General features: G+C 38.7%; 2 protein-coding genes across 2 annotated transcripts in view; both read left to right on the forward strand.

Annotated features, from left to right (window-relative positions):
* The window catches only part of LOC115442940, a 111,050-nt gene extending 109,490 nt beyond the window's left edge, over nt 1–1,560 (forward strand). The window contains exon 31 of the mRNA XM_037438465.1: nt 1,429–1,560. Coding sequence (XP_037294362.1) covers nt 1,429–1,560 — 132 coding nt within the window. The remainder of the gene's footprint in view (nt 1–1,428) is intronic.
* Nucleotides 1–23,970, forward strand: part of LOC115442931 — a 101,308-nt gene that overhangs the window by 23,498 nt on the left and 53,840 nt on the right. The window contains exons 4-12 of the mRNA XM_037438466.1: nt 1,429–1,538; nt 5,563–5,654; nt 12,383–12,472; nt 13,834–13,955; nt 16,434–16,567; nt 16,805–16,945; nt 17,169–17,391; nt 19,806–20,003; nt 22,319–22,442. Coding sequence (XP_037294363.1) covers nt 5,564–5,654; nt 12,383–12,472; nt 13,834–13,955; nt 16,434–16,567; nt 16,805–16,945; nt 17,169–17,391; nt 19,806–20,003; nt 22,319–22,442 — 1,123 coding nt within the window. The 5' untranslated portion in view covers nt 1,429–1,538; nt 5,563. The remainder of the gene's footprint in view (nt 1–1,428; nt 1,539–5,562; nt 5,655–12,382; nt 12,473–13,833; nt 13,956–16,433; nt 16,568–16,804; nt 16,946–17,168; nt 17,392–19,805; nt 20,004–22,318; nt 22,443–23,970) is intronic.

Here is a 23,970-nt window from a genome sequence, read left to right on the forward strand (position 1 = left end):
GATGGATATCACGAAAATGTATTAGCTCATGAGATATTGTTTAGGCAACGAGTCGCGACGGAGTGGTCGCCGCTCGCAACACAATAGCGGTTGTTATACGGATAGAAGCAGCGACGCCACTTCTCTCCATCGCAAGAACAACAATGGTTCTTATTATATTGTACGTCCACATCCTCCCCACCACTACTTTTACTACCTATGTATGTATGAGTGTAAATGTAGAAATACTAAATCACGAAACAACTATGAACGCAGAGTGATATAACTACTATATTTTAAATAACTTAGAGACATGAAAATATGTCATCAATATCAAAAGGATAATCTTAAAGACGACTAGTGCGCGCGATATGTGGCAAATATTTTGTCTTAACTGTTAAACATTTTAATAACATTAAACTAAAGCGTAGTCTCACGGAATCCCTCCCTACACTCCATTATTTTCAGCCCAAGAATGCTACCACTTGACTCAGGATTTTTTACATGAATTTAATAATTATATCATATATTATAGAATAACGCGACGTCACTAGAAACAAACATTGAATGGCTATTATACCTACTGCCGCTCTTCGATCTCCATCTAGATGTATACGTGAGGAACACAATACAATAGGTAATAAAGCAATTCCGTAACAAAACACACGGATTTGTAGCGACGTCCCCCCACCACACCCCGCCTGCCCCCTCCGCCGTCATTGTAATATGTTTATGCTTTCGATAAACATCGGTAAATATCAACTGCTGTGTGATTTACTTATTGTATTGTTTTCGTCAGATTTTTTTCCTCTACGTTGCGTGACCTACTCATTCTGATCCCACTTGATTGATTTATATAATAACTTCATGGATTGGAAGATAATCCTGTGGATAAAACGATATTCCTTTGGAATATTTAGAGATTCTAGAGATTTGATGATATTTGTACTCAATTACATAACGATTACGAAGTACGGAGCGCTTTGAATAGAGCAGAATTGTGGGCGTGTTTTCGGGATAATATTTTTTTATGAAATAATCAATTTAAATTGCATTCGCCGTGATGCCATTCAAATCGAAACACAATATTATAATGCTAGAATTTCGTCGGATTTAACCTACCCAGTAGGATTCTTGCTGATCGCTTATTTTCGGCACTTTAACAATTTTATTTTACCTACTTACAAGGATTTTATGCCTCCGCGGCGTAGTTGAGTTGCATGTGCAGTACGACACTGCTCTGAAGTCCCATGAATAAATCCCAAATCGGTATTATATTGGATTTTTCTCCTCTCGCGATATGGCGATAGGCTCACTCCCTATCACATTATGGGAGGTAACACACATGGCGATACTGTGGTATCAGGGTTGTATCTCTATCTACCCACGATAGATGTGTGTGTATATGTTTGCCTATCATTGGTACTCATTCTGAAGTGGTTGTTGCAGGTGGAGGGCGTGGAGCCGGTAGTGCTGGACGTGTGGGTGCAGGCGGTCGGCGTGCCGCTTCACTTCGCGATCAGCAGCGAACAAGAAGCACAAACTGATTCGGTGCTGTGGTGCGTACTATATGATTGCTGAGTGGGCTAACTAGAAATATGTTTATTACAAATTTGAAGTAGTATTGATTTTCAAACTTTTATGAATTCCACAAACTCTGCGATTTCTTATAGAAATTTTATTATATAAGTCACTGTGTTTCATGCTATTAAGTAATTATAATATGTATTGTTAGTAAAATACATTTTGCTCACGGCACTATTGTTATATTGAGTTTCGATTATTCGTCAAAATGTCTAACAAATATTCAGTCGGTCTTGTCGTAATCGTCAAGTTGACAATGACAAAAAATAAAAATATTCTTAGCTACTCTGTTTCCTAAATCACATTAACAGCGTATCGTTAAGTGCCTTGGGTGGAAGGGGGTCGGTTCACGCTGTGGACACTAGCCTCAAGAACAACAGTCGCCACAGACCGCCGACTGTGTTCCGACACATTGCGCTCCACTGCGACGAGCGACAGCAAATACCGTGTCATCGGCAATGAGTCTAGTTCAATTTGACTATCTAGGCAATTAAAACAATGCTAGAATATAAGGGACGCTAATGCAGTTTCCTTGTGTTAAATTAATTCAAATGTAAATTTGCCAAAATTTATTATGAAAACAATGATATTACGATGAAGCCACCCGCCAAGCGGTCAACGGTTTGTCTGTTCAGATACTGCAATTAAATGCTAGATGAGTTTTAATAGGGAAAATCTCAACTTGTATGGATTGAGATGGTGATGTGCCTCGAAATATATCACTTATTACACGAAACTCAACAACCATATTTGCATATCACGTCAGTGTCTATGAAAAAGCGGCATCCGTCGAGCCCTTCACAATTCATGTAGTATGATCATACAGTTTATAGCGTGTCTCCGTCACTTATAACAACAAGAAATATATTATATTATTTTTCTTAACGTTTTTTTCGAACTGATAGACTCCTTTGTATTATTTGAGACGTAACTATAAAGTATTGTTCCTAACATAAAGTGGTAATTTGCCCCCTCGCTTCTCCCGGACACATCCCCTCTTGACCGGAGTTTATATATTACAATGACGATATATATAGCTCAGTCAAAGAACACACAATACAATACCTTAAGCACTACCGTTTAAATGCCTAAATGCTTTAGCTCTGAAGGATTATTTAGTATTTTATTAGTAAACCATTTTTAAATTGGTTCAGCCGTCCCAGAGGTCACTCCCTACATCCAAACTCATTAAAAGCCTTTATTTAACCTAGTTTTAATATCTTTTAGTTAATAAAGCTGTCCCGTTCGTTACATAGAAATCACCTTTGAGACTTTTCATTTATAAAAGATATTATTGATTTTGTTAGTTGATGTTCTCAGAATTCCGTGCTATGAACGATGTATAGCAGTTCGAAAACAATTTTAGTTAGCCAGTTAGGATATTTTCAATAGAAGTCACAAACAATATAAACTTTTCACTAGGGATTTCAACATGAGCGTTCATAACAATCGTTTTTATTTTTATTTCTGCTCAAACACTAAAATGCAGTTCCGCTCAGTACAGTTTCATTTTAACTATTCCATGTAATTTGGTATTTCTCAAATTTGAAATAAGCACGTGTATTGCGTGCGTCAAATAAAATCCCGCAATTAAACCATATTTCACGTATATTTTATTCGGCAATTGCTAAAGAAATGTTCGATAAATCTCGTAACTTGACGTAATTTTTACGAGTTCACCGCCGTAATGGCCTTATTTGTCTTCATACTCAGACATCACTCGAGGAATAAACTCTTTACTTGAGTGTTTTGTCGCCAAAACCTCGGAGAGAGATAATAAAAATCTCTCAGAATATTAAATTGTACTTGTCAACATTATTACAAAGAAGAAAGTGAATAAGTTTGGTTCGAAGGTGAAATATATGGAACTATTGGACTGATAATAAAAAAAAATATTCCAATAATAAAAAGGTACACTGTCCCTGAGTAATAAACATTATAATATTTCATTTTGACAACTTTTCTTATCGAACACTGTCATTATGTTAATAATTTTCGTAAAGTTTACCAATTACAATAGAACTACCATCAAAAAGGATCACAACTCAGACAGAAAACTGTGTGTGGTTTTCATAAACTAGCACAAAACCTCACGTTCATCTAAAACTCACAGGTAGACCAAAATATAAATTGCCACTCGATGAACAACACGATAAATGGCTTTATTAGAAAAAGCTATTAAATAGGATCCTGGATTATATTAAATTAATTATTTATTACTTTCTATACGTGACATGCATTGATTGTGCTGACTTGTATTGAGTATTGACGTTGTTTATACGTTCTGAAAACTCCGCGTGGTATCTGAAATATAAACAATACAGGGTCAGCTCGCGTTCCAATTACCCGCGGATTCCTCCCCCCTCCACATTCCCCTCACTCTTCCCCTGGGACCTGAGATGCGCATATTAATCCGGTCCGCTATTTCGGCTTTTTCGGTTATTTCGTTCATTTCCGATATCGGTGTCGCGTTAAGCCTCAGTGGATTGTCTCGATTGTCATGGTATTGTCATGTATTTATAACGTTTACATTCAAAGGGAATTCATTGATTTTTATTTTTAACCGAAGCGGGTCAATTCATTCGGAATAATATAACCATGTCTCATAAAATCTATGCAAAGTATTATTGTTCCCAAATTTCATATCGTTTGTGAGTTTCAAAGAGGCTAAATGAACTTATTCCCATTCTTCCTTCTTTAATTTGGACTATGTATGTACTCTAAATTCCGCTACGTATATGTACAATGTATAAGTAATCATGGGTGGTGACGTGACTTGCGTTCAGATGCCTATCGTGAGCCACGTGACCGCTCGTCCACCTTATGCTTTAAACATTAACCTTGAATATTTCAAGAGATGTTATTAACTTCTGTATTAGTAGTGAATTTCACCCACAGGGCTCAATTAGTGGCCAAAATTACATCGAACTGAATCAAATCAAAAGGCCTTAAGCCCTGTCATTAGTAGAGGAGGCTTAATAGGAGACAGTATATTATACTACACAGCTGGGATCATTTTATTGAATCGACTATGAAACGATAACTAACAAAGAACACACGCGTAATTCCACTAAATCTTTTTAGTGACCTCCATCATAACTGAATATAATTTAAACATAATAAGTGCAGTATAAATGCAACGTTTGTTTGCGTCGAGATCTGGCTCATGAATATGAAACTAGCGCCTTCACTCCACACATCACGCTCATGCATATATAACACGCACAATCTCAATGGGAAATATATTCCGTCAATCAAGTTTGGGATGCACATCTATCACAGAAAAGTCATACAATACAACTAAAGGAGCAATGCCAAACACAACTGCAAACCGCATACTGCAATCGTCAACTTTTTTTATCCCACTGCTCGAGGAAACCGCAGGCAAAGCGCAACGACACTGACTACTCTTAAAACTGTACCAACATTCAGCACTTTATGTAATAAAACTCTGAGTCACTCTGTGGAGATATAGAGCGGTCGTCATCCTGAAGTATTAAACGTTTAGTTATTTCACTATCTACTTTGTACAGCGTTCTTCAAACTAGAACTTTCGTAATGAATGGGAGCAGAGTTCGCTACCGCTGACTGCGATTTGCAGAAATAGTATTAGTTTAATGTTAACAGATAGTATAGCTACTGTAACAATTTTCAGTGAGATCGGTCTTCCAAGGTCTATTGTATACGCGATCTGTGAAGTAGTTTGGTTCCAAAGAGCACCTTAACGAAAGTTAAGTGACCTTATTGGACCCATGGCAATATACCTACCTCAAGTGTAAAATGTTTATCAGGACTAGGCAGAAGTTCGACAAGCTCAATAAAAATTCGCATGAGATTTCCCGTATGAAATATCAGGACTTGTTCGGTGATAAACTTATCTCTTGTCCTATTATGGAATATAAATAAACTTGAACGAACATGCGCATATTATAAGCTACCACGCTGTCTAGTTCCTAGATCAAGCATTTCTAATGTGTAATCAAAACTAGTTTGTTCCAGGATGTCGTCTTCTGACCCGGAGCGCACGCTGCTGGTGCGGAACACGTCGTGCGCGGACCTCACTGTGCGCGCCTACTTGCTGGCCGAGTACGGTACATCACTCCATCAACTAATATTTCTACTATATAACCATGACCTCCTCCTAAGCCGAGTTTCGACCACGGCGGCCAATCTCAACGGAGATCAACCAAGTACGCAGGATATATTATAGTGCACAAGTGTGTGCGCAATACACAAGTGCACTCTGTTCCTTCACGCTCATAGTTCGGTGAGACGGCAAGCCGACATTACCGGAGAGAGATCAGGCGCAGGACCAACGTCTTTAGGTGCTTTCCGAGGTACGGGGGTATCACACCGCCAACTTCCTGACTCCTAGCTGCTACTGAGTAATTTTTAAGTTGGAAAAACCCAATCATAATTATTTTGACCCGACCCGAGATTCGAACCCAAGAACAATTACAACCGAGCCACCGAGGCAGTCAATCCTAAGAGTACTATATAATTACAATGCGAACACAGATTAATTTCCCTCATATACCACCTACATGCGAACAAAAATCCAACGTAAGAAGCGTCAGTAGTGCCGGCGACGTCCGTTCTCTTATTTATGACCACGGGTGATAAATTTGACAAACCGAGAACGTTATTCAATATTTGACTCATATTTCCAATAACATTTGGCTTACATCCATTGACTTCGAAAGCAACTTAATATTGAAATAAATTTGATTACTCTCAACATTTATTACAATTAGTATTGGGACTATATTATAACTAAAAACTTTGCATATAAACATAATAACAGGACATAAGCAAAGCACCACTTCCATCCGAGATTCCTATTACAGTCGTAAACAGCCGAAACCCTTTTGTGTTGCAATTTGGACGACAATATAACGTGAGCGGCATATTACACTGAAATAATACGATATAAGCACACGGCAGTGCTCCGCCCGTAATGAACGCGAGAGTCGCCCGCGCCGCCCGCACCGCGCCGCCCGCACCGCGCCGCCCGCACCGCGCCGCCCGCACCGCGCCGCCCGCACCGCGCCGCCCGCACCGCGCCGCCCGCACCGCGCCGCCCGCACCGCGCCGCCCGCACCGCGCCGCCCGCACCGCGCCGCCCGCACCGCGCCGCCCGCACCGCGCCGCCCGCACCGCGCCCCACGTACGTAGTAGGTACTAGCAGAGTGCTCATCCCACCGTAAATTGTGTCTTTGGTATCTACTATGGAGTTTAATTCTGGTGATCTCGTTCATTTTAAATGCGTTTGTAGATTTACAGCATATGCGGTCGGAGACTATTTGTTTCCTCGTTTTTATGGGTCAAAGTAATGTTAGGCATGTGAAGTTTCAATACATTTAACAACGTATTCATAAATAATTAAACATAGTCTTGACTTCACACGGAGACGCAAGTCAAGTTATATCATGACTGAACTAAGACGGATTATAGTGCTGTAATAGCCAGACATATAACAAATATTCGAGCGTCTAACAAATATATGCGTCAATAAATTTATTAAACCTATGGCACCTCAACGAGCAGGTGATGACTCACTAAATCATGGCAAATATCAGTCACGTCCACAACGAATACATTGAGATTTAATTTGCAAGTATTTTAACTTTTTTCGAAAAAGTTAAAGAACTTAATCGAGAATACCCCATTCGTTAAATTGTGCTATTCTAAACAGCACCCTAAACGAATGACGTAGAGTTAATATTTCGTCGCAATCATCTCAGTCCGCCATGATGCTATCGAGGGTTTTAAAAATTCTCCATTAACACTAAATTGAAATGTAAATGAGGTCTCGTTTTACTCCTTGTTTTATAATTGCTCGCAGAGCGCTCGCTGCGTTGTGGTAACCATAATCCGACTAGAGTACAATCTCCACTAACCTATACAGAATACGTGTATAGCAACTTACTTAATCCGTGTTATCTCTTTGAAAATAGGTTGAGTCAACTATTCGAACTTTGTTTAATAAATTTGGTGCCAATAAAAAATAATATCGTCTTGTTAGAAAATATATTTTATTTTTAGTCGCTTTGATTCTCTATTCTGTTGCCTTGTTTTCCAATCGTGTCGTCCAAACAAAGGGAAAATGCTACGATGAGTTGGAAATCAGCATCGCAAAGAGATAGTAAACTGTAAAAAAGCGCGTGGTAGTGAAAGTTGGCGACCGAGGACAAAGCCGGAGACTCGCCGACTACGGCGCGCTCAACCGTGACACAATTGCCACAGGAAACTCACTCTTATAACAAATATTTTATACAAATGTATTACTTTACCTATTGTGCCAGCGCCTCCAACCGCATAACTGTTTAAATAACTGAATTTCGAGACGAGTAATTGCTTTAGTCTCTCTTGGCGACTTTATTTCTAACGACGACTATGGTTAGGTATATTAATTTATTTATTTTTGAAACAATTGAATTTCTTAATCAATTTTAAGTGAATATTTCAATAGAAAGTATGGCACTTGTGACATATTATATATCTTCGTTACTGCAATGGCATTCAAAATAAATTTAAAAGGTACTACGGCCTTTAGTTCCAAAGGTGTTCCATCCCATGATGTTATGGGGGACGAACCTATCGCCATGTAATGCATTAATAGCCGGCTCCGGGCTATTAATGAATAGAAAAACTCAATATCACTTTGCCAGACCCAGGATTCAAATCCAGGACGCGCTTGAGCAGTGTCTACAAACTAGTTAAGTGCAAGCCATACTCGCACTGCAATAACGATTAAACAACATAATTGTTTCATTGGTTTTATAGGTTATGTATTCCGCCTTTCTAAAAAAAAAATACAATATATCATTACTTGTTTGGAATAACATAAATAAATATTAGTTATAAGCAAATAAAACTGTTTAGCATAACCAATAATTAAATTTAAAGCCTGTATTACGCAATTTATGGGTTAATCGCCTAAATATAATCCAAATAAAGTTCAGTTTCCTCCGAGGTCTCCCGCGCTGATGTGACATCGGATTGACGTGCTGTTTTCTGAATAAAAGGACTAAAAGAAAAAATATTTTTCTTTCCCCGTGAAAGGTTTTTATTAAAAAGTTTCGCGTCGCCCATACAAATACAACCGTGTTGACGGAGTTCTGTTTATAGAGGTAGAGGGCGACGCGCTGCGTGCCCGCGGTGAGGGCTACAGGCCAGTTTGGTATTTACCTCCTATTAAAAAGCTCGTAAGAATTTTTATCGAATGCGGGTGGATGTCTCGGTCCATGTGTATTTCTACCGTCAAGCAGCATTGTGCATGCACTGTGGTATTTTGGTCTAGGGAACACTGTATGAAGCGTATATACTGGTCACTATGAGACCTCACGTCTTAAGTCTCATGGTAACGAAAGCAGTTGGGTAACACGCAATACTTTTTGTAATTCGAAGTTCTGGTTGGCTCCTTATACATAGAAGGTATTTACAAAGAGGAGAATGTATTATTTAATTATTCATTGAATGGTTTTCCTATAAAAATTTACGTGTTAATTATAAAGAGTAATCGGCTCGCGCGAATACTCCCAGAGTGCATCGATCGGCTTCTTTGGTTCGATATCGAAATAGATTCGCCGAAGAGTCGCTCCGTCGTCGAGCTGCACAGGAATACACAACGTTGTGAAACTTACTCCCAGGACTAGCTAAATAAAGTAGCATAATAACTGTAAAAGTAGCATAATACATTACTGGCGAAGATTTGTAATTAGCATAGGACTATGATATCTTGTGTTTAACCTCTACTAATGTCATTTGTCTGTCAATCTTCCTAAAATAAATAAATAAAAGGAGGAAAAATTCGAAATGATTTTTAAAGCTAGACGATACTAACTGATCGCTAGAAGAGAACAAAAAAGAAAATAGAGAAACTATTCATTGAAGTATGTAGATACTTTTTATTTGTCAACCTAAAATAGCATTAATAGTTACCTAAATAAAGTAACAAATACAGTACTTGCAATATAAACAAAATTTTCTATATTATTGTTATGTAAATTTTGTTGTTAATAATAACTGGGGTGCCGAAATGTAATAGTATGTAAGCAAGTGACCACAACATGTGATATCACATATTCACCGAACTGTAACTAATCATATGAAACCCCTTCATTGTTCATTTGTGTCGGCTTCACACCTCTGAGGTATTGTACCCTTTTCACTGTAATTTAGAGCAGGTATCTCCCGGGAGCCACCGATACTCACATCAGCATTGTAATGAAACGGTCGCGCTGTTTACTGAACGTAGACCCGCGCGTCATGGCACCCGAGATCTTACAAGTCCAGTTATTAAGGTGCGTCTACATTTGCGGTGTCTATATTTTATTATAAGGGTACTACAATTGTAAGTACTATGTATTTAAAATATTATAAGGTAATAAAACTGATTCCAAAATTATGCCGTCCTATCTTATTTAACCTGGTGTTTCTTATATTCTACTTTTTGGAAGACATACATTATACGGCTTTACTCACGCACACGTAGATAAAAGATCAAAGAGAAAGAGATAAAAGATCTCTAACTACCTATAAATTAGATGGCACTAGTGTACACATCACATTAATTTAGTGATGCCCTATTAGTCAATAAATGTGACGTCAATTTTATGCAATGTTATTGGATAATATTTTTTGGCTCAACTCAGCTCCGCTGTAAAGGCGTCCTTTCCGCTCGTCTCTTTGGAAGTGTGAGGTTTATTCCCGAAGTAAGTGGAGTGAGTGTAACGCGTCTGGACGGCTTCTAATTAATCACCGGCTCCCGGAGACGCAGCGCATTATCACTCTGTTTGTGCCATGTTGTTTGATGAGATATCGACATGGTGTAATTATGTTTGAGTTGGAAGTGTCGAGAGCTTTGCTGTATCCGCGGTGGGTAGGTAGCGACCTAACTATATGTATATTCGGCTAGATTTAACTTCGTCTCACGGTGGAGTAGGCAGTACACTTCTTGTGTTCATATTTCAGACGGAAATTTACATACATAAATACATAACATCAGGCATTTATCCCCGAAGGGGTATGCAGAGGCGCAACTAGGGCACCCACTTTTCGCCAAGTATGTTCCGTCCCATGATGTGATAGGGGGCGAGCCTATCGCCATATCGCGCACAAATTCCAAACTCCGGGCTGATACTGAGCAGAAAAACCCAAATATCACTATGCCCGACCCGGGATTCGAACCCAGGACCTCAGAGCGCTATTGTACCGGACATGCAATACAACTACGCCACCGAGGCAGTCACGGAAATTTGGATCTTTATAATCCATATCATTCATTATAAAATGAAAAAAATCCACAAAAGTAATAAATCTGAGTTGGGCGCTGTTCTCGAAATTCATGACTGAAAGAAGCTTCAGTTTCAGAAAATAGTACATAAATGTTTGTTATGTGAACAATATAGTGTCATTAGGTGCTAGGTATCCCTTCGAAACAGCCAAAAAATGAAATGTATTATATTAACGGGGCACCGCGTTACTCTCTGATCCGTCCTCTAAATATTCCAGAAATATCAAACTGTTCGTATATTAGTCGATACCAAATGTGTAATTCAGAACGTAATCACTTAAAAAACTAATAATTTTAAGTATAGGATACTCATTATTCTTACAATTAATACAAAACAAAATCATAGCTTGTATTACACGCTCGTTGATGTGTACAAGTGATTATATTTGAATAAAGATAACTGCTGTATACCGACAGAAATAAAGGAATAGTATGAGATCGCATAACACATCCTTTAATAAAAAAGCAACTCTATGGACAAAGGACAAATTTCTACTGCATTAATTGTTATTGATTTTCCCGCCATTTCGAACTCCCCCGCAAACTACATGCCAGTACAGTTTTAATTCTGCTAAATCGTCTGAATGTCTTTCTATTCCCGTACATCTCGTTTCTTAAGCAATTCCACCGCAAACACTCTAGGCGGTCGCACTGTTTGAGTTCAGTTAGCTGCGCAATCCGCCAGTTACGGCCATTCCCCGCTGCTCTCCTCTGATCCCCGCTCGCTTCGCTGACTTGACCTTTTCACATATTAAAATTAAAAATACGAGACGTTATCCGTCGCGGCATTCTCAGCGAAGAGAACCGTTCTAGACAATGGACGCTTTTCTTTTTATAACCTGACACAAACACGCTGAGAAAATGCTTACAAATCTAAAATATTACGTGACAAATATTATGAGTGTACCCTTGCTTATATTATTTTATAAGTTATTTTTATCTGCCCATTTGGGCTTGTATACAACTCGCACCACTTCTCATTACACTGTTTTTAGCTTCGGAAATTTAAATTTATCAAAAGCTAATCACAGCACAATTACAAAGTTTGTCTCGTGATCTCGATCAATTTTTCCCAACTTGTAATTGATTGGCGCGCCAGCTTTATTGTTCTTTAATATATAATTTCCTTTGAGCCTAGAATTTTCAAAGTTGTGTTGACGAAAGTATATTTTATTCACAAATGGACGTTGATTGATTGGTGTCGACATCAGCGCCAAGTATTTTTAACTTTTATTTGTCGTTGTGATTGATTTACGAAGTCGCGGAAAATTGGCAAGTGACATTCAAACTCAACTAGTAGATAAAGCCTTGATATTAGATTTATTACTTTTAAAAATTTACTTCATGTGTGATATACCAAATCGCGAGACGAATGATAGCAAGCGACACAACAAACTGATGCATGGAACTGCATTGCGCTCGTCACTCTATTTTTTAAATCTGACAATGTCTAGTAATTACCATCACCTACAAATTAGTAAGTAACTACAGTTCAATATTACAAGTTATTTTTATTTTCAGAATATCCTCAAGACCAGTTGCCGTTCCGGCTGTACCTCCGCTTCTACGACATTCCGCCGCGCACCTGCCCGTGTCTCAACGCTTATGATTGTAAGTCAATATATTTATCTCAAAAATGATTACAAAGATACCAAGACGCATCATACGCGCCTTGTATGATCGAGACTAAAAACTATTAAAGGTCTTTCAGACCCAAAACATTAGGGCGTGAAACTATTATTTGCGGATCACACTTTCATGGCGCAGGAATTAAAACCGCGGCCTCTCGCTTAAAATCCAATTCATCGCCCGCTGTGCAATCGACAGTCAATATATTTTGTGTATCTCTATTCTCTCAAGTTACAAACTTGACCACAACGTTTCTCCAATAAAATTTTATCACATTATTAATCTAGGGACTTAAACAACTACGATATGAGGTATAATGTCCGTTTCCGCGAACTTCCTCGTGGTTTATATGAACTGGTTACGACACGTTAGTGCTCAGTGGAACTGCGGGATTATCTCGGACAGCTGTTTGAATGTAACTTGAACTAAGTTGCAAGCTGAATAGAGCAAGTTTCCGGTGCTAATATTAATAATTGAATAGTGTAATCCTTGCTGTAATGTTCGGCCACTTTATGCTTCACGTGGCTTTGCTAGCATCGTGAATGTATGGTACTGTACTATGTCGTCATTACAATATGACTGACTGACGAGACGGGCTTCACTCGCAGCACAATACATTCTTACACACACTTACACGTCTTTTCCCGGTATATATTCTGTCCTATTGTACCATAAGGGGCGAGTCTATCGCCATATCGGATACACATTCCAAACTTCGGGGTTTACTGAGCGGACGAACCCAACGACAATTTGGCCGACCCGGACTTCAAACCCGAGATTCGAACTATGACACTAAGGCGATACAATTTTTTCGTGTGCTATTATATCATCTAAGAATAATAAAACGTCGATATAGTCGATCATAACCGTAACAGTTCCATCGAAACACGAGTTAAGGAAAGCTTTGTGAAATTTGGAACGCTTTTATAATACGCGACGGGAGACGGGAAAATGACTGTTTAAGGATGAGGGTAAACACAAACAGACAAACTCAGCGTGTTTACCGTTATACAATATTTATTAACAACTTCTATAACACAATGGATGATGAGACGGCTGTGCAGAAAAAGCTCGCGAGTTCGATACCCACTCTGAAAAATGTGATGTGAGTCGTTAGTATTTATATTGAGTTCAGATGTTTTGAAACCAAAAGATTTGTTGATTCCTTTACACGCAGCACTTACATTATAATATTTTAAACTGTAATGTGAATGACTATTATAAAATAATTATTAAAGAAATATCATAGTCAAGTTTTTGGTGTTTTATCTAAATCTTCAGCTCCCTCTTTGATTATTAAATTTCCGAATCATCCCTCTACAAGCGCGCTGTCTGTCTCACAGCGGACTACCCATTGGACGAGTCGAGCGAGGCAGCGAGCTCGTCCGCTGAACAGGAGATGGACACAGCGATTGAGCTCTACCTCACGGCCGACTACGGACCGCAGCACGAGACATGCTTCAAGGTAAACACAATCATCATGGTTCACGTTTATAATTACAATCAGCGTATTTGTATAAGTATTATGGATGCAATCTCTTTATTAGTATAAAACGAAAGTGAACGGTTATTATATAACAAAGTCAAACTGTACATAATTGTATGTATCACATCATATAAAGTTGTTGTGAGGTGGCCATAGTGGTGTTGCTTTGACTCGCTGCTCTTGCCGCATTAACGCCCATTCCCGAATTCAAAAGCCATGTTTAACACTCCAGATGTAATGTGGTTTCTTATAATTAAACAAAATTTTAAATTTTATTTAAATAGTTTTCAGTTTGTTTATTATAAACGAACATAAAAAAAGATAAAATAATTACATATACCTACCGATAATATCGCGCTGGTTGTGCTCACAACTCTTCGCCGATTATTCTTTTTTCGAAATAAAAGTTTCGTAATAAAATGTATCTTTTGTTACTTTAGTACGTCGTACGTTTCTATAAAACAATTATTGTTGATACTCGTTAATTCAACAGATTTACAATAAAAAAAAATTCGACACTTTAATTGTTTATGTTACAACCGTAGACCTATCAATAAATTTACTCGTAACAGTATCGTTGTTGTCTCTCACGTCCCACGTCTTCGCATACAGTGCGCGTCGGTGTCTACGTGCAGTTCCGCTCGCGAAATGAAATTTATCTTACAATCCTCGAGGAACCGTTATTTTTCCGCCGTTTTCCTAGCGGGTTCGATGTAAACCAAAGTATTATGCAAAGTCACTTCAAGTACATTATCTGAGAATGCTGGTTTCATAGTTTGAACAAAAAAAAATAGACAGTACGCTAGCATGGTGCGTTACGCAACGTAATGAATTAACAGTCTACAATTACATAAATAAATACATCTAGCAGTCACGTAGTCTCGACATCCAGATAAGTTAATATTGGCTTTGTGTTAACTCTGAGGGACTTTACAAATATTTATATATATGTCCCGATAGATCGTACCTGTGGCCTCAAGTTTCACAGCTTGCTCATCGGTATGCACCGCAGAGCAAGTCACTGTAATGACACGTATCTCCTTCACGAATGCGCGACCGTGAAATAAAAGTCATTGTCACTTAAAATATAAGTCACGTGTGGGGTTCAAGAGCAGTGGAACGGTTCCACAATGTGACATGACGCGGACTGACGCGCGGACAATAGCGACGCGACCCGGGGATTACAATTATATTCAAAGAATTTCGTATTTTATTGTAGAGGAGAAAAGAGAAAATGTGTTAATGTGTCAACTGATGGTAGTGGACATCAGAGATGAATAGATAGGATGATACTGGATATATTTTACAATCGCCTGTATAGTTACTACCGTAGAGAAAGTGTCGTTTCAACAATACTAGAGAAGCCACTGTAGCATTTTGATCGGTGTTATATAGAATGTAGAGTCCAAGTAGCGCTAGAGAAGAAAATTATTTTATTTCCCGAGCAAATGAACGGTAGGTAATGGATTGTAACTCTTAAAACAATCACACAACCCATCTTTTCTAATGACTATGTAGTAATGAATATATGGATTCATAGGATTGAAATAGGAAAAGGCTATTTTTGGCCTGCGATAGACTTGTAGACAGTGCGGACTAGTTGACATTATGTTCGTGCTCTAATAAACTAATTACGACGCGAACCAACTTAAACATTTTAATACACAGAGCTAATGTTAAAAAGATTTATATTTTTGGTCGTCATTTTATTAAACATTACTTTAGTATTTGTGTTGAGAGATTCAAAGCTAGTTAATTAAGTCGGCCAGCGTATTCCCTAGAAATAAGATTTTAATGAGGAGCTAAATAATTCTTTATTAGTTTTTTTACTGTACCGATGGCGTAGTTGTATTAATGCACAGTACGACACTGCTTCGAAGCCCCGTATTCGAATCCCGGTCAATGTAAAATTTAGTTTTCTTGCTCAGTAGGTATCTGGAGTATAGAATTTATGTTCGACAAAGCCTTAAGCTCGTCTCCTATTACATCATGGGATGAAACACACATGGCCAAATGCATATTATACATTACAGTACAGATTTTTTGTTAAGTTCTTAGATATGTCCGTCGACTCGGAACACAACAGTAGAGCTCCATACGGCTTCTTGATCGAAATAAACATCTTTGTGGTACCTACAGACGAGCTCACGAGATACACTTTATTTTAAACTAAAACGAATAGGAAATATTAATGCAAACATAGATACAGACGCTGTTATTCCTGAATTGGTAGACAGAGTTGCAAACAGGTCATCCACTTTTTGCTACATTTATTCCATCTCATAAAGTGATATAGGGTAAGTTTTCGATTCCAGGCTGAACAGAAAAACCCAAAATGACTGCCCCACTCGGAATTCGATCCCGGAACCTCCGATCGATATCGTACCGCGCACTCAATATAACTACGCCATCAAGACAGTAGCTCCACAGATGCATAAGCCGGGTCGTAATATCCAGGTGGAGCCCGAGGCGTGCGTGTTGGCGGCGGGCGCGCAGCACGAGTGGCGCGTGACGCTGCGGCCGCCGCCCGGCGCCGAGCTCGCGCCGCCCGCGCGCCTGCTGCTGCGGACCATACCCCTGCACAAGTCAGGGTCCGTACCACTGACGGATAACTCTTATAATTATATATACCTGATTTATAACGGACATTTAAACACTTACCAGAAATAATATGTGTAAATTAAATAATGTTATAATGACAACCATTATTTTATATTATGATGAACTACAGTTTTATTAAGAGGACAAATTTGTGAAAGTGGACTAGATACAATTTTTGTACATTTATAGAACTAGATTGGTAATCACTATACACCCGTGTCACGTAGGGTGTGCTGGCAGCGTTCAGAGCCCCCGCCACAGAGCGTGGTGCTGCGGCACAGTGCGCGCGCCGGCGCACTGCGCGCTTCATGCGAACGACTGAGCGTACGCATTTGCGCGTTGCATTTGCCACTGGGAGAACTGCTCAGGTCACTTATATTAACCCTTTTGAGCACTAATAATTATCAGTATCAAGTACAGAAAAATCTATAAACCACACACTATCTCGTCATTTAATTATGCGTTAAGCTTTATAATAATATCAGCCCTGTATTATATACTTGCCCACTGCTGAGCTGCTTAAGCTTTGCTTTACACTTATTATGATATTTATAAAAGTCGAGCTCGTAAGCACGCACGACCTTCTATCAGAGTACGCAAGCGGTTCCAGTTGAAGAACATAGGCGACGGTCCGCTAGAGGTGTGTGCGCGCACGCAGTCGCCGTGGTGCGTGGTGAGCGGCGCGCGCGCACGGAGCCGCCTCGCGTGCGGCGCGGGCTGCGCGTGCGGCGCGTGCGGGCCGGGCGCGCGCGCCGAGCGCCACACGCGCCACACGCGCCTGCACATGCTGCTGCCGCCGCGGAGCTCCACTGAGGTCACTATTACTGTTGGATTGTTGTAACTATCTACATTGCCGCCTCTGGTATCAGATAATTAAATAAAAAACAACACAACAAAAACACGCATCACGCCTTTACTCCGAAGGTAAGGCGGAGCCTATTCCAAACTCTGGGCCAATACTCAAAAGAAAAACCCAAAATTACTCCTTCACCCGACCCACGACTCAAACTCGGGATCTCAATGGAGAGTCGTTCAGCACACACAATTCAAACAGCATAACGAGTATTACACTCGTGCCTTCTTTGCGACGATACGTGAGTTCGACATGCGTCACAGCACTAAACAACATGAACATGAAACGCACGTTGTTAATTAGCTATAGTTTTATGTCTATCGTAGTGCGGCAATATAGAGTAATTGTGTAGTATGTAAAGTATATCTAAGCATAATACTGACCCCACGGAGGGACTTTGCGTTTGGATTGTTATCAGGATGATGATAGCTTGTTACTTTACACTGGCTGAGCTAGGAATGCGGCGTATCGGAGTAAGACTCTATTGCGGGAGTTCACTAGGTTTTGCATGGTCACAATTTAGTCCAATACGAATAATATTTCAGGTAAAAAGCTTAAATTAACAAATTGCGACTTTATACATTGAACACACAATAATTTCAAGTCGTTAACAACGTGTCTGAGAAATTTCACAAAAATAAGTGATACAATTTTGAGAAAAACATAATAATTCAAATAAAGTATAAATGATTTTATGAGGTAGAGATAAAGATAATTTTCCACTGTAACAAAACCTGAAATCCCAAATATTCCATTAGAGCACAAACAGCCCAAATTATGATTAATGTAACGAGGTAGATTACCTCCAAAAACCTTCCATTGGATTACTGGTAAATGGGTGGATAAAACGGATTGGCTTGTTGAAAGAATCACCTTTATCATTATGCTTTCTATCCTTTGGTTTGTAAAACATAAAATATACTCATTTATGTCAGTTTGTATTCATCGGTTATGGTAACATACTGGATTTGTAAAATCGATGAAGAATACTTATTTAGTGATCGAACCTAAAAAGTATCGATCGAAATTTAAGGATTGCATTGTTTTTAATTCATTATTAAAATTAAATAGAATTGGATTTTAGTCGATACAGTTTTTAGTAGTTAAGTACATTAGAAGATGAAAAGGAACTTAGCGTTGCCGTCGGTACATAGAAATTACATATATTATTGTGTAACAAGATAATAGATATCGACTCAGCATTTCCATGATTAATTGAGCTTGATTTAACCAATATTAATTAATACGTGTGTACAATGTACGGCCTGCTGCGAGTAACTTGGCGCCTCTGCAATCTGCGGCTTCTTTTGAAATTCGAATTATTGGTTAATAAAATGTGAAACTATATTCTGACCTATGGATAGTATGCATCTAAGGATAGTCAAAGATGTACCTAGTGTACAAGTTAATTTTCGTCCAGTGTAGGAAACTAGTTTTAATTATGAACGTATGGTTTAAAATAAAAATGTATTAACAATATCATTGAATTCAAAACGTCGCTGACTTCATAGCCAAGTACGCCGTTAACAGAACTGTGAGCCGGTACAATCGTGCCACTTTTTGTTGGACTTTACTAAAGTCTACCTTAAGCACTTTAGGTGTTACTCGATAGGATGATTGACAATACGCCCACCTAGTAATGAATGTAGATGTAATTGAAGAGGTCCCGCTGAGCGGCTGGCGGCAGCGAGCGCGGGCGCGGGCGCGGGCGCGGGCGCGGGCGCGAGGAGTGCGCGGACTCTTTGAAGCGTAATATTAAACGCGCGCCTTTGTTCGCTCACTTCATTAGAGGAAATATTATTAGAAAAATAAATAAAACGTCGGCCGGCGCTCGCTCACAAAGCGGCGCCTTTTCAAGTGAGAACGGGACTCCACCGGGCTTTTATCGCATTTGTGTTTGTTTATTTCATTTTCTTTCACCGTAATTAATTAATAAACATAATAAGGAAATTACCAGTCTATATTGTTACGTAAATAATTATTCTTTGCGTAAATTTGGGATAGGAAACAAAGTCAATAGACTGTTCAATGTACATACACTGGTCTAAGGCATTCACTGTTTTTGGGCAACGTACTTTTTTTTGTATAATTATATTTCGTTATTTTATCCTTATTTTATTGCTTCTTCGTGCATCAATTATTTGGAGCGTCATAAATCAGTTAAATAAAGCTAATACGTTCAGAGTCCTCTCATCTATAAACTATAGAAGGAATAGATACATGGATACGAACAAAACACCACGCTATATTACACTACACGTGAAATATATTATGTATATGAATTTGTTGTACGCGTACGCTTTAGATAATAATAAAAATAATTTAGATATTTTGTAATTATTAAGACAATAATGTATAGTTAATGAATGTTGTAGGTGTGCGTGGAAGTGCGGGTGCATGCGTCTGAAGCGTGTCCGCTGTGGTGCGCGGAGCGAGACGCGGCGCCGAGCGCGCCGAGCGCGGCGGCGCTCACGCGGAACGCGCAGTCCGCGGAGTGCAACAAGCTACGCTACGAGCCGCTACGTCGCACCGCTACGCCCTTGTGCTTCTACGACAAATACAACAAGTTGCTTGTGAGTACACCTTTTTGCAACAATTACTCCTGTATACGCCCAAACCATTTTAATATAACACTAACAAGGCTGCGCACGCGCCTTACTTAATTCACAACAAAAACACAGACATGAACGCGCCTTCCATTAGCGTTGGTATCAGTACTATTATGAATAATATAACATGCGTAATATAACACCTACTCATACTGTGCGGTGCAACTGTACAAATTTGCGCTCTCAGCATTTTATTCTCTCAACACAAATATCAATAATGCCGAGCTTCAGTTCGCGTACCGCTGAGCAACAAGCCGCGCGCGCTCATATCAGCAATTATCGATAAACAATCAGTCCCATCACATAATTGACATTTTATAATGTTAAGTTTACATCAATGAACTGTTGAACATTTATATCAAGTGTTGTTATTTATCATATCATCATCAAAACAAACTATAGAATGTTTGGGATGTTAAGCGTAGACCGTACACTTACCAAATTTCGTGCCATTAGCGCGTTTAGCGAGCACTCCGGTCCCGGCCCTGTCCCGGCCCTGTCCCGGCCCTGTCCCGGTCCTGTCCTGGCCCACTCCCGAGACGCGCATCACTCGCTGTACTTTGTAGCACCATATTTCGCGCGGATTATGACGCTTTTATTATGTGTCTCGCTCGAGCTTGCACGACAGTCATAAAATATTATACAATATATTATATAATATGTTGCAAAATTTTCGCTGAAAATATAATATTGCCACCATTATTTATTAAACCAGAAGGTTGAATTTCTTGAATTTAAAAAAAACAGCCGTCTTCAACACATTTCCCCTAATATAAAATAATAAGAAAAAGGGTTAAAAGAAGAGTTAGGAACAAGTTGGGTTGTTGGAACACATCCGAACTTATGAAAAGCAGAAAACGCAACAACAAAGCTGCTAACCTACTTTGTTATTTATAAATCCACCCACTGCATAGACAAAATTGTTTGCACCAGGACCATTACGGGCATGAACTTCAATATGCTCTATCATTCGCAACAACAGTAATAGTATAAAATGCAGTATGTACTAGGTCTGTGTCTATCTGTAGCTAAGTCGCAATTTTAATATATTGTAATATCGTTATAAACGTCACTACTACCTGAAGACGTATTTAAACTTAGATTCTCACAGTCTGGCATTAAAGATGTCTAGACAGCATAATAATACGGTGCGGTGTCGAGTAATACCAGGTATACTTGATAGCAATCACTGTTAACCATACACGCGCTTCAAACGATTATACTAAGACAATGTCAGTATTTCATCAACCCTAAAGATGGTAACGTATAATTATGTACTCCTTAAGAGTGTATTGTAGTTTTTGGTAGGAGCATGTGTGCGTACACTCGTGTTTAATTCTTTTATGAATCCTTTTTGGAGAGTTATAAAACGTTGATACGCGCAACAACAATGTGTAACCGCAGTAAGTCGCAGAGATTCAAGCTACCAATTTGTTTAATTGATTCTGGCAGAAGTCATGCGCGTTAATCCTTTCAATTAAATGATTAAATTCACCAATTTACATAAATTTAATTTTAAGGAATTGAGTACATTTATTCATATTTTTGAATATGGTTTATAAATAAAAGCTGCTGTGAAACAAAATTTTCAATATATTTATTACGCGCAAGCATCGTTGTTCTCTAATGCTAAGTTGCATGAGTGGTGTACCATTTACACCGGTGCTTCAGAAAGGACACGGCTTGTTGCCCATGACGTAGCACACGACGCATTACACTCGCACACTAAGCCGCTGTGCACAGTATTACAATATATAATCCGTGGACCCTGTTTAGACAATGCCTGCAACAGACTAATTTTATATCCTTATGAATATGAAATGCCTCATAAATAGATAGCGCTGATGGCCGATAATGCGTAAGTGGTGGCTGTAAACAACTAGGATGAAGAAAAGTATGTCAGTAGTATAATGTATGCACATATTTATTGTTATTAACGTCGTAAAATATTTCGCTGAATCTTTATTTTCATATGATTACAATATTATAATTCCAGAGTACTATTATTATTGTAGTATTACAGATAACTTTGCCTTATAAACTAGTTACCATAATTTTCATTACGTTCAACGTATATAATATGAAAGTGAGAATATAATATGTGCTCATTATGCTCCATATTATTTTTACTTTGTCTTGATAAAAACCTCCTCTTTTTTATTATACTCCGGTATAAAGTTGGTGGATCTCGATTTTCTCGTGTAAAGTGTGGAATATAACATTGTATCCATTTTACCCCATACATTATAGCTGTGTTAAACTTGTTACCTAATTGTTAGCAAGTGTCGCTGGTCCTGGAGCTGGAGTTCCCGGCGCTGTGCGTGGAGCCGGAAATGATCGACTTCGGGTTCGTGACCGACGGCGACACCAGGAAGACGTACTTCACCGTCACGCACTCCAGCTGTGAGTTACTTTTATACTCTTTTACAAACAAACTTGTGGACCTGTACTGCTCCACGGCATCGAGTTGATATAATTAGAAAACAAAGCTCTTATATTATACTGAGTAATTATAGCCTACCGTAAGTAGAAGTTGAACGCATATTACAAAATGAGTTGAAGGTTCACACCTACCTCTCCTCCAACTTAACCAAGTTTTTAGGTAGGAAAAAGCTCAATTAAAGATCACGTTTCCGCGAGTGTTCTTTAATCAAAACGAACTTCGAACCTTAATTAGAACTGGAGACAAAGAAATAATAGATACGAATATAAATTGTCGGAGCGCGGATTTTTGTTGATTGGTGGTGGTTAACATATATTTTTTAACCCGATTTTTATGTGCCGGCCATGTTTTTATATAATTAAATAGATCTTAACATTCTGCGATGACTAACAAGCCGAAAACGAGAAGTCTGGAAGCTCACGTCGCTTGGCATGTCTGTAGTCTGTACTGAACAATAATTGTTGCGGTAAATATGTTACCAAACGTATTAGGTAACGGGTTACTTCAAAAAAAATCAATTTGAAACAACAATGTGATAGATGTATTCAATATAATATTATCATAATCTTAGCAACATTGCCCATAGTATTACAACACTGATATATTACTACTAATCTTTTACGAGGACTGACAATACTATTTGGATGAAAACAAGAAAACATTTTGATACAAATAATAAACTTAAATACCACGAGCCAAATTTAACGCGCACGACTCGGTTGTTTGTAAGTGTTGTTCACTGCCGCCACGACCTACCAGTTGCGCCGCGCCTCGCCACCACACTTAGCGCGTATACAATATCACTACAACTCAAACTTGCATACTTCAAGCTGTAAAGTTTACAGCCACGCGATTAGTAAAGGCGCTTAATATTACTCGTACACCGGCAGCTCGATTAATTAAAAACTAAGCCACGATAGCGACAATGATAAAGTAATGGACAGTAAACATACTTCCCATACAGATCTTGGAATCGCGCTTATCGCTTAGAACAAACAACATTGTATTAAAACGCGGCGTGTGAACAGCCCGACGCTACTGAAAATATGCAAATTGCATGTTAGCGGCGAGGTATTAAATTATACCGTATTATACCACAGCCGGGGGCATTTATCGAGAATAGCATACAACGTAACATTATAATTAATCAGATAGTTCGTGGTCCTAACTAATATAATTAATTTTCATATTTATTATGTTAATCTATGTAAATATTTATCTTGTGAATTATTCTCATTTGCATTAAACTTTATGGAAAGTTGCGTTTATTTTATTTTCATCATGTTAGATTAGTAAAAAATAGTCGTGAAATTATATCAACGATGCTTAAAATTTAATGTAATCATAACATGGGTACGTCGAGGAGAACATTGATATCAGTATCATCATTTTTAAACATTGAGAAACAATATAATTGAGTTCGATTTTGCTATCTATAGTCATTTTGGACAAACATTAATAGATTACTAATGTGACACACGTCAAAAG

This window comes from Manduca sexta, chromosome 14 (genome assembly GCF_014839805.1).
Source record: "Manduca sexta isolate Smith_Timp_Sample1 chromosome 14, JHU_Msex_v1.0, whole genome shotgun sequence".
Classification (NCBI taxonomy): domain Eukaryota; kingdom Metazoa; phylum Arthropoda; class Insecta; order Lepidoptera; family Sphingidae; genus Manduca; species Manduca sexta.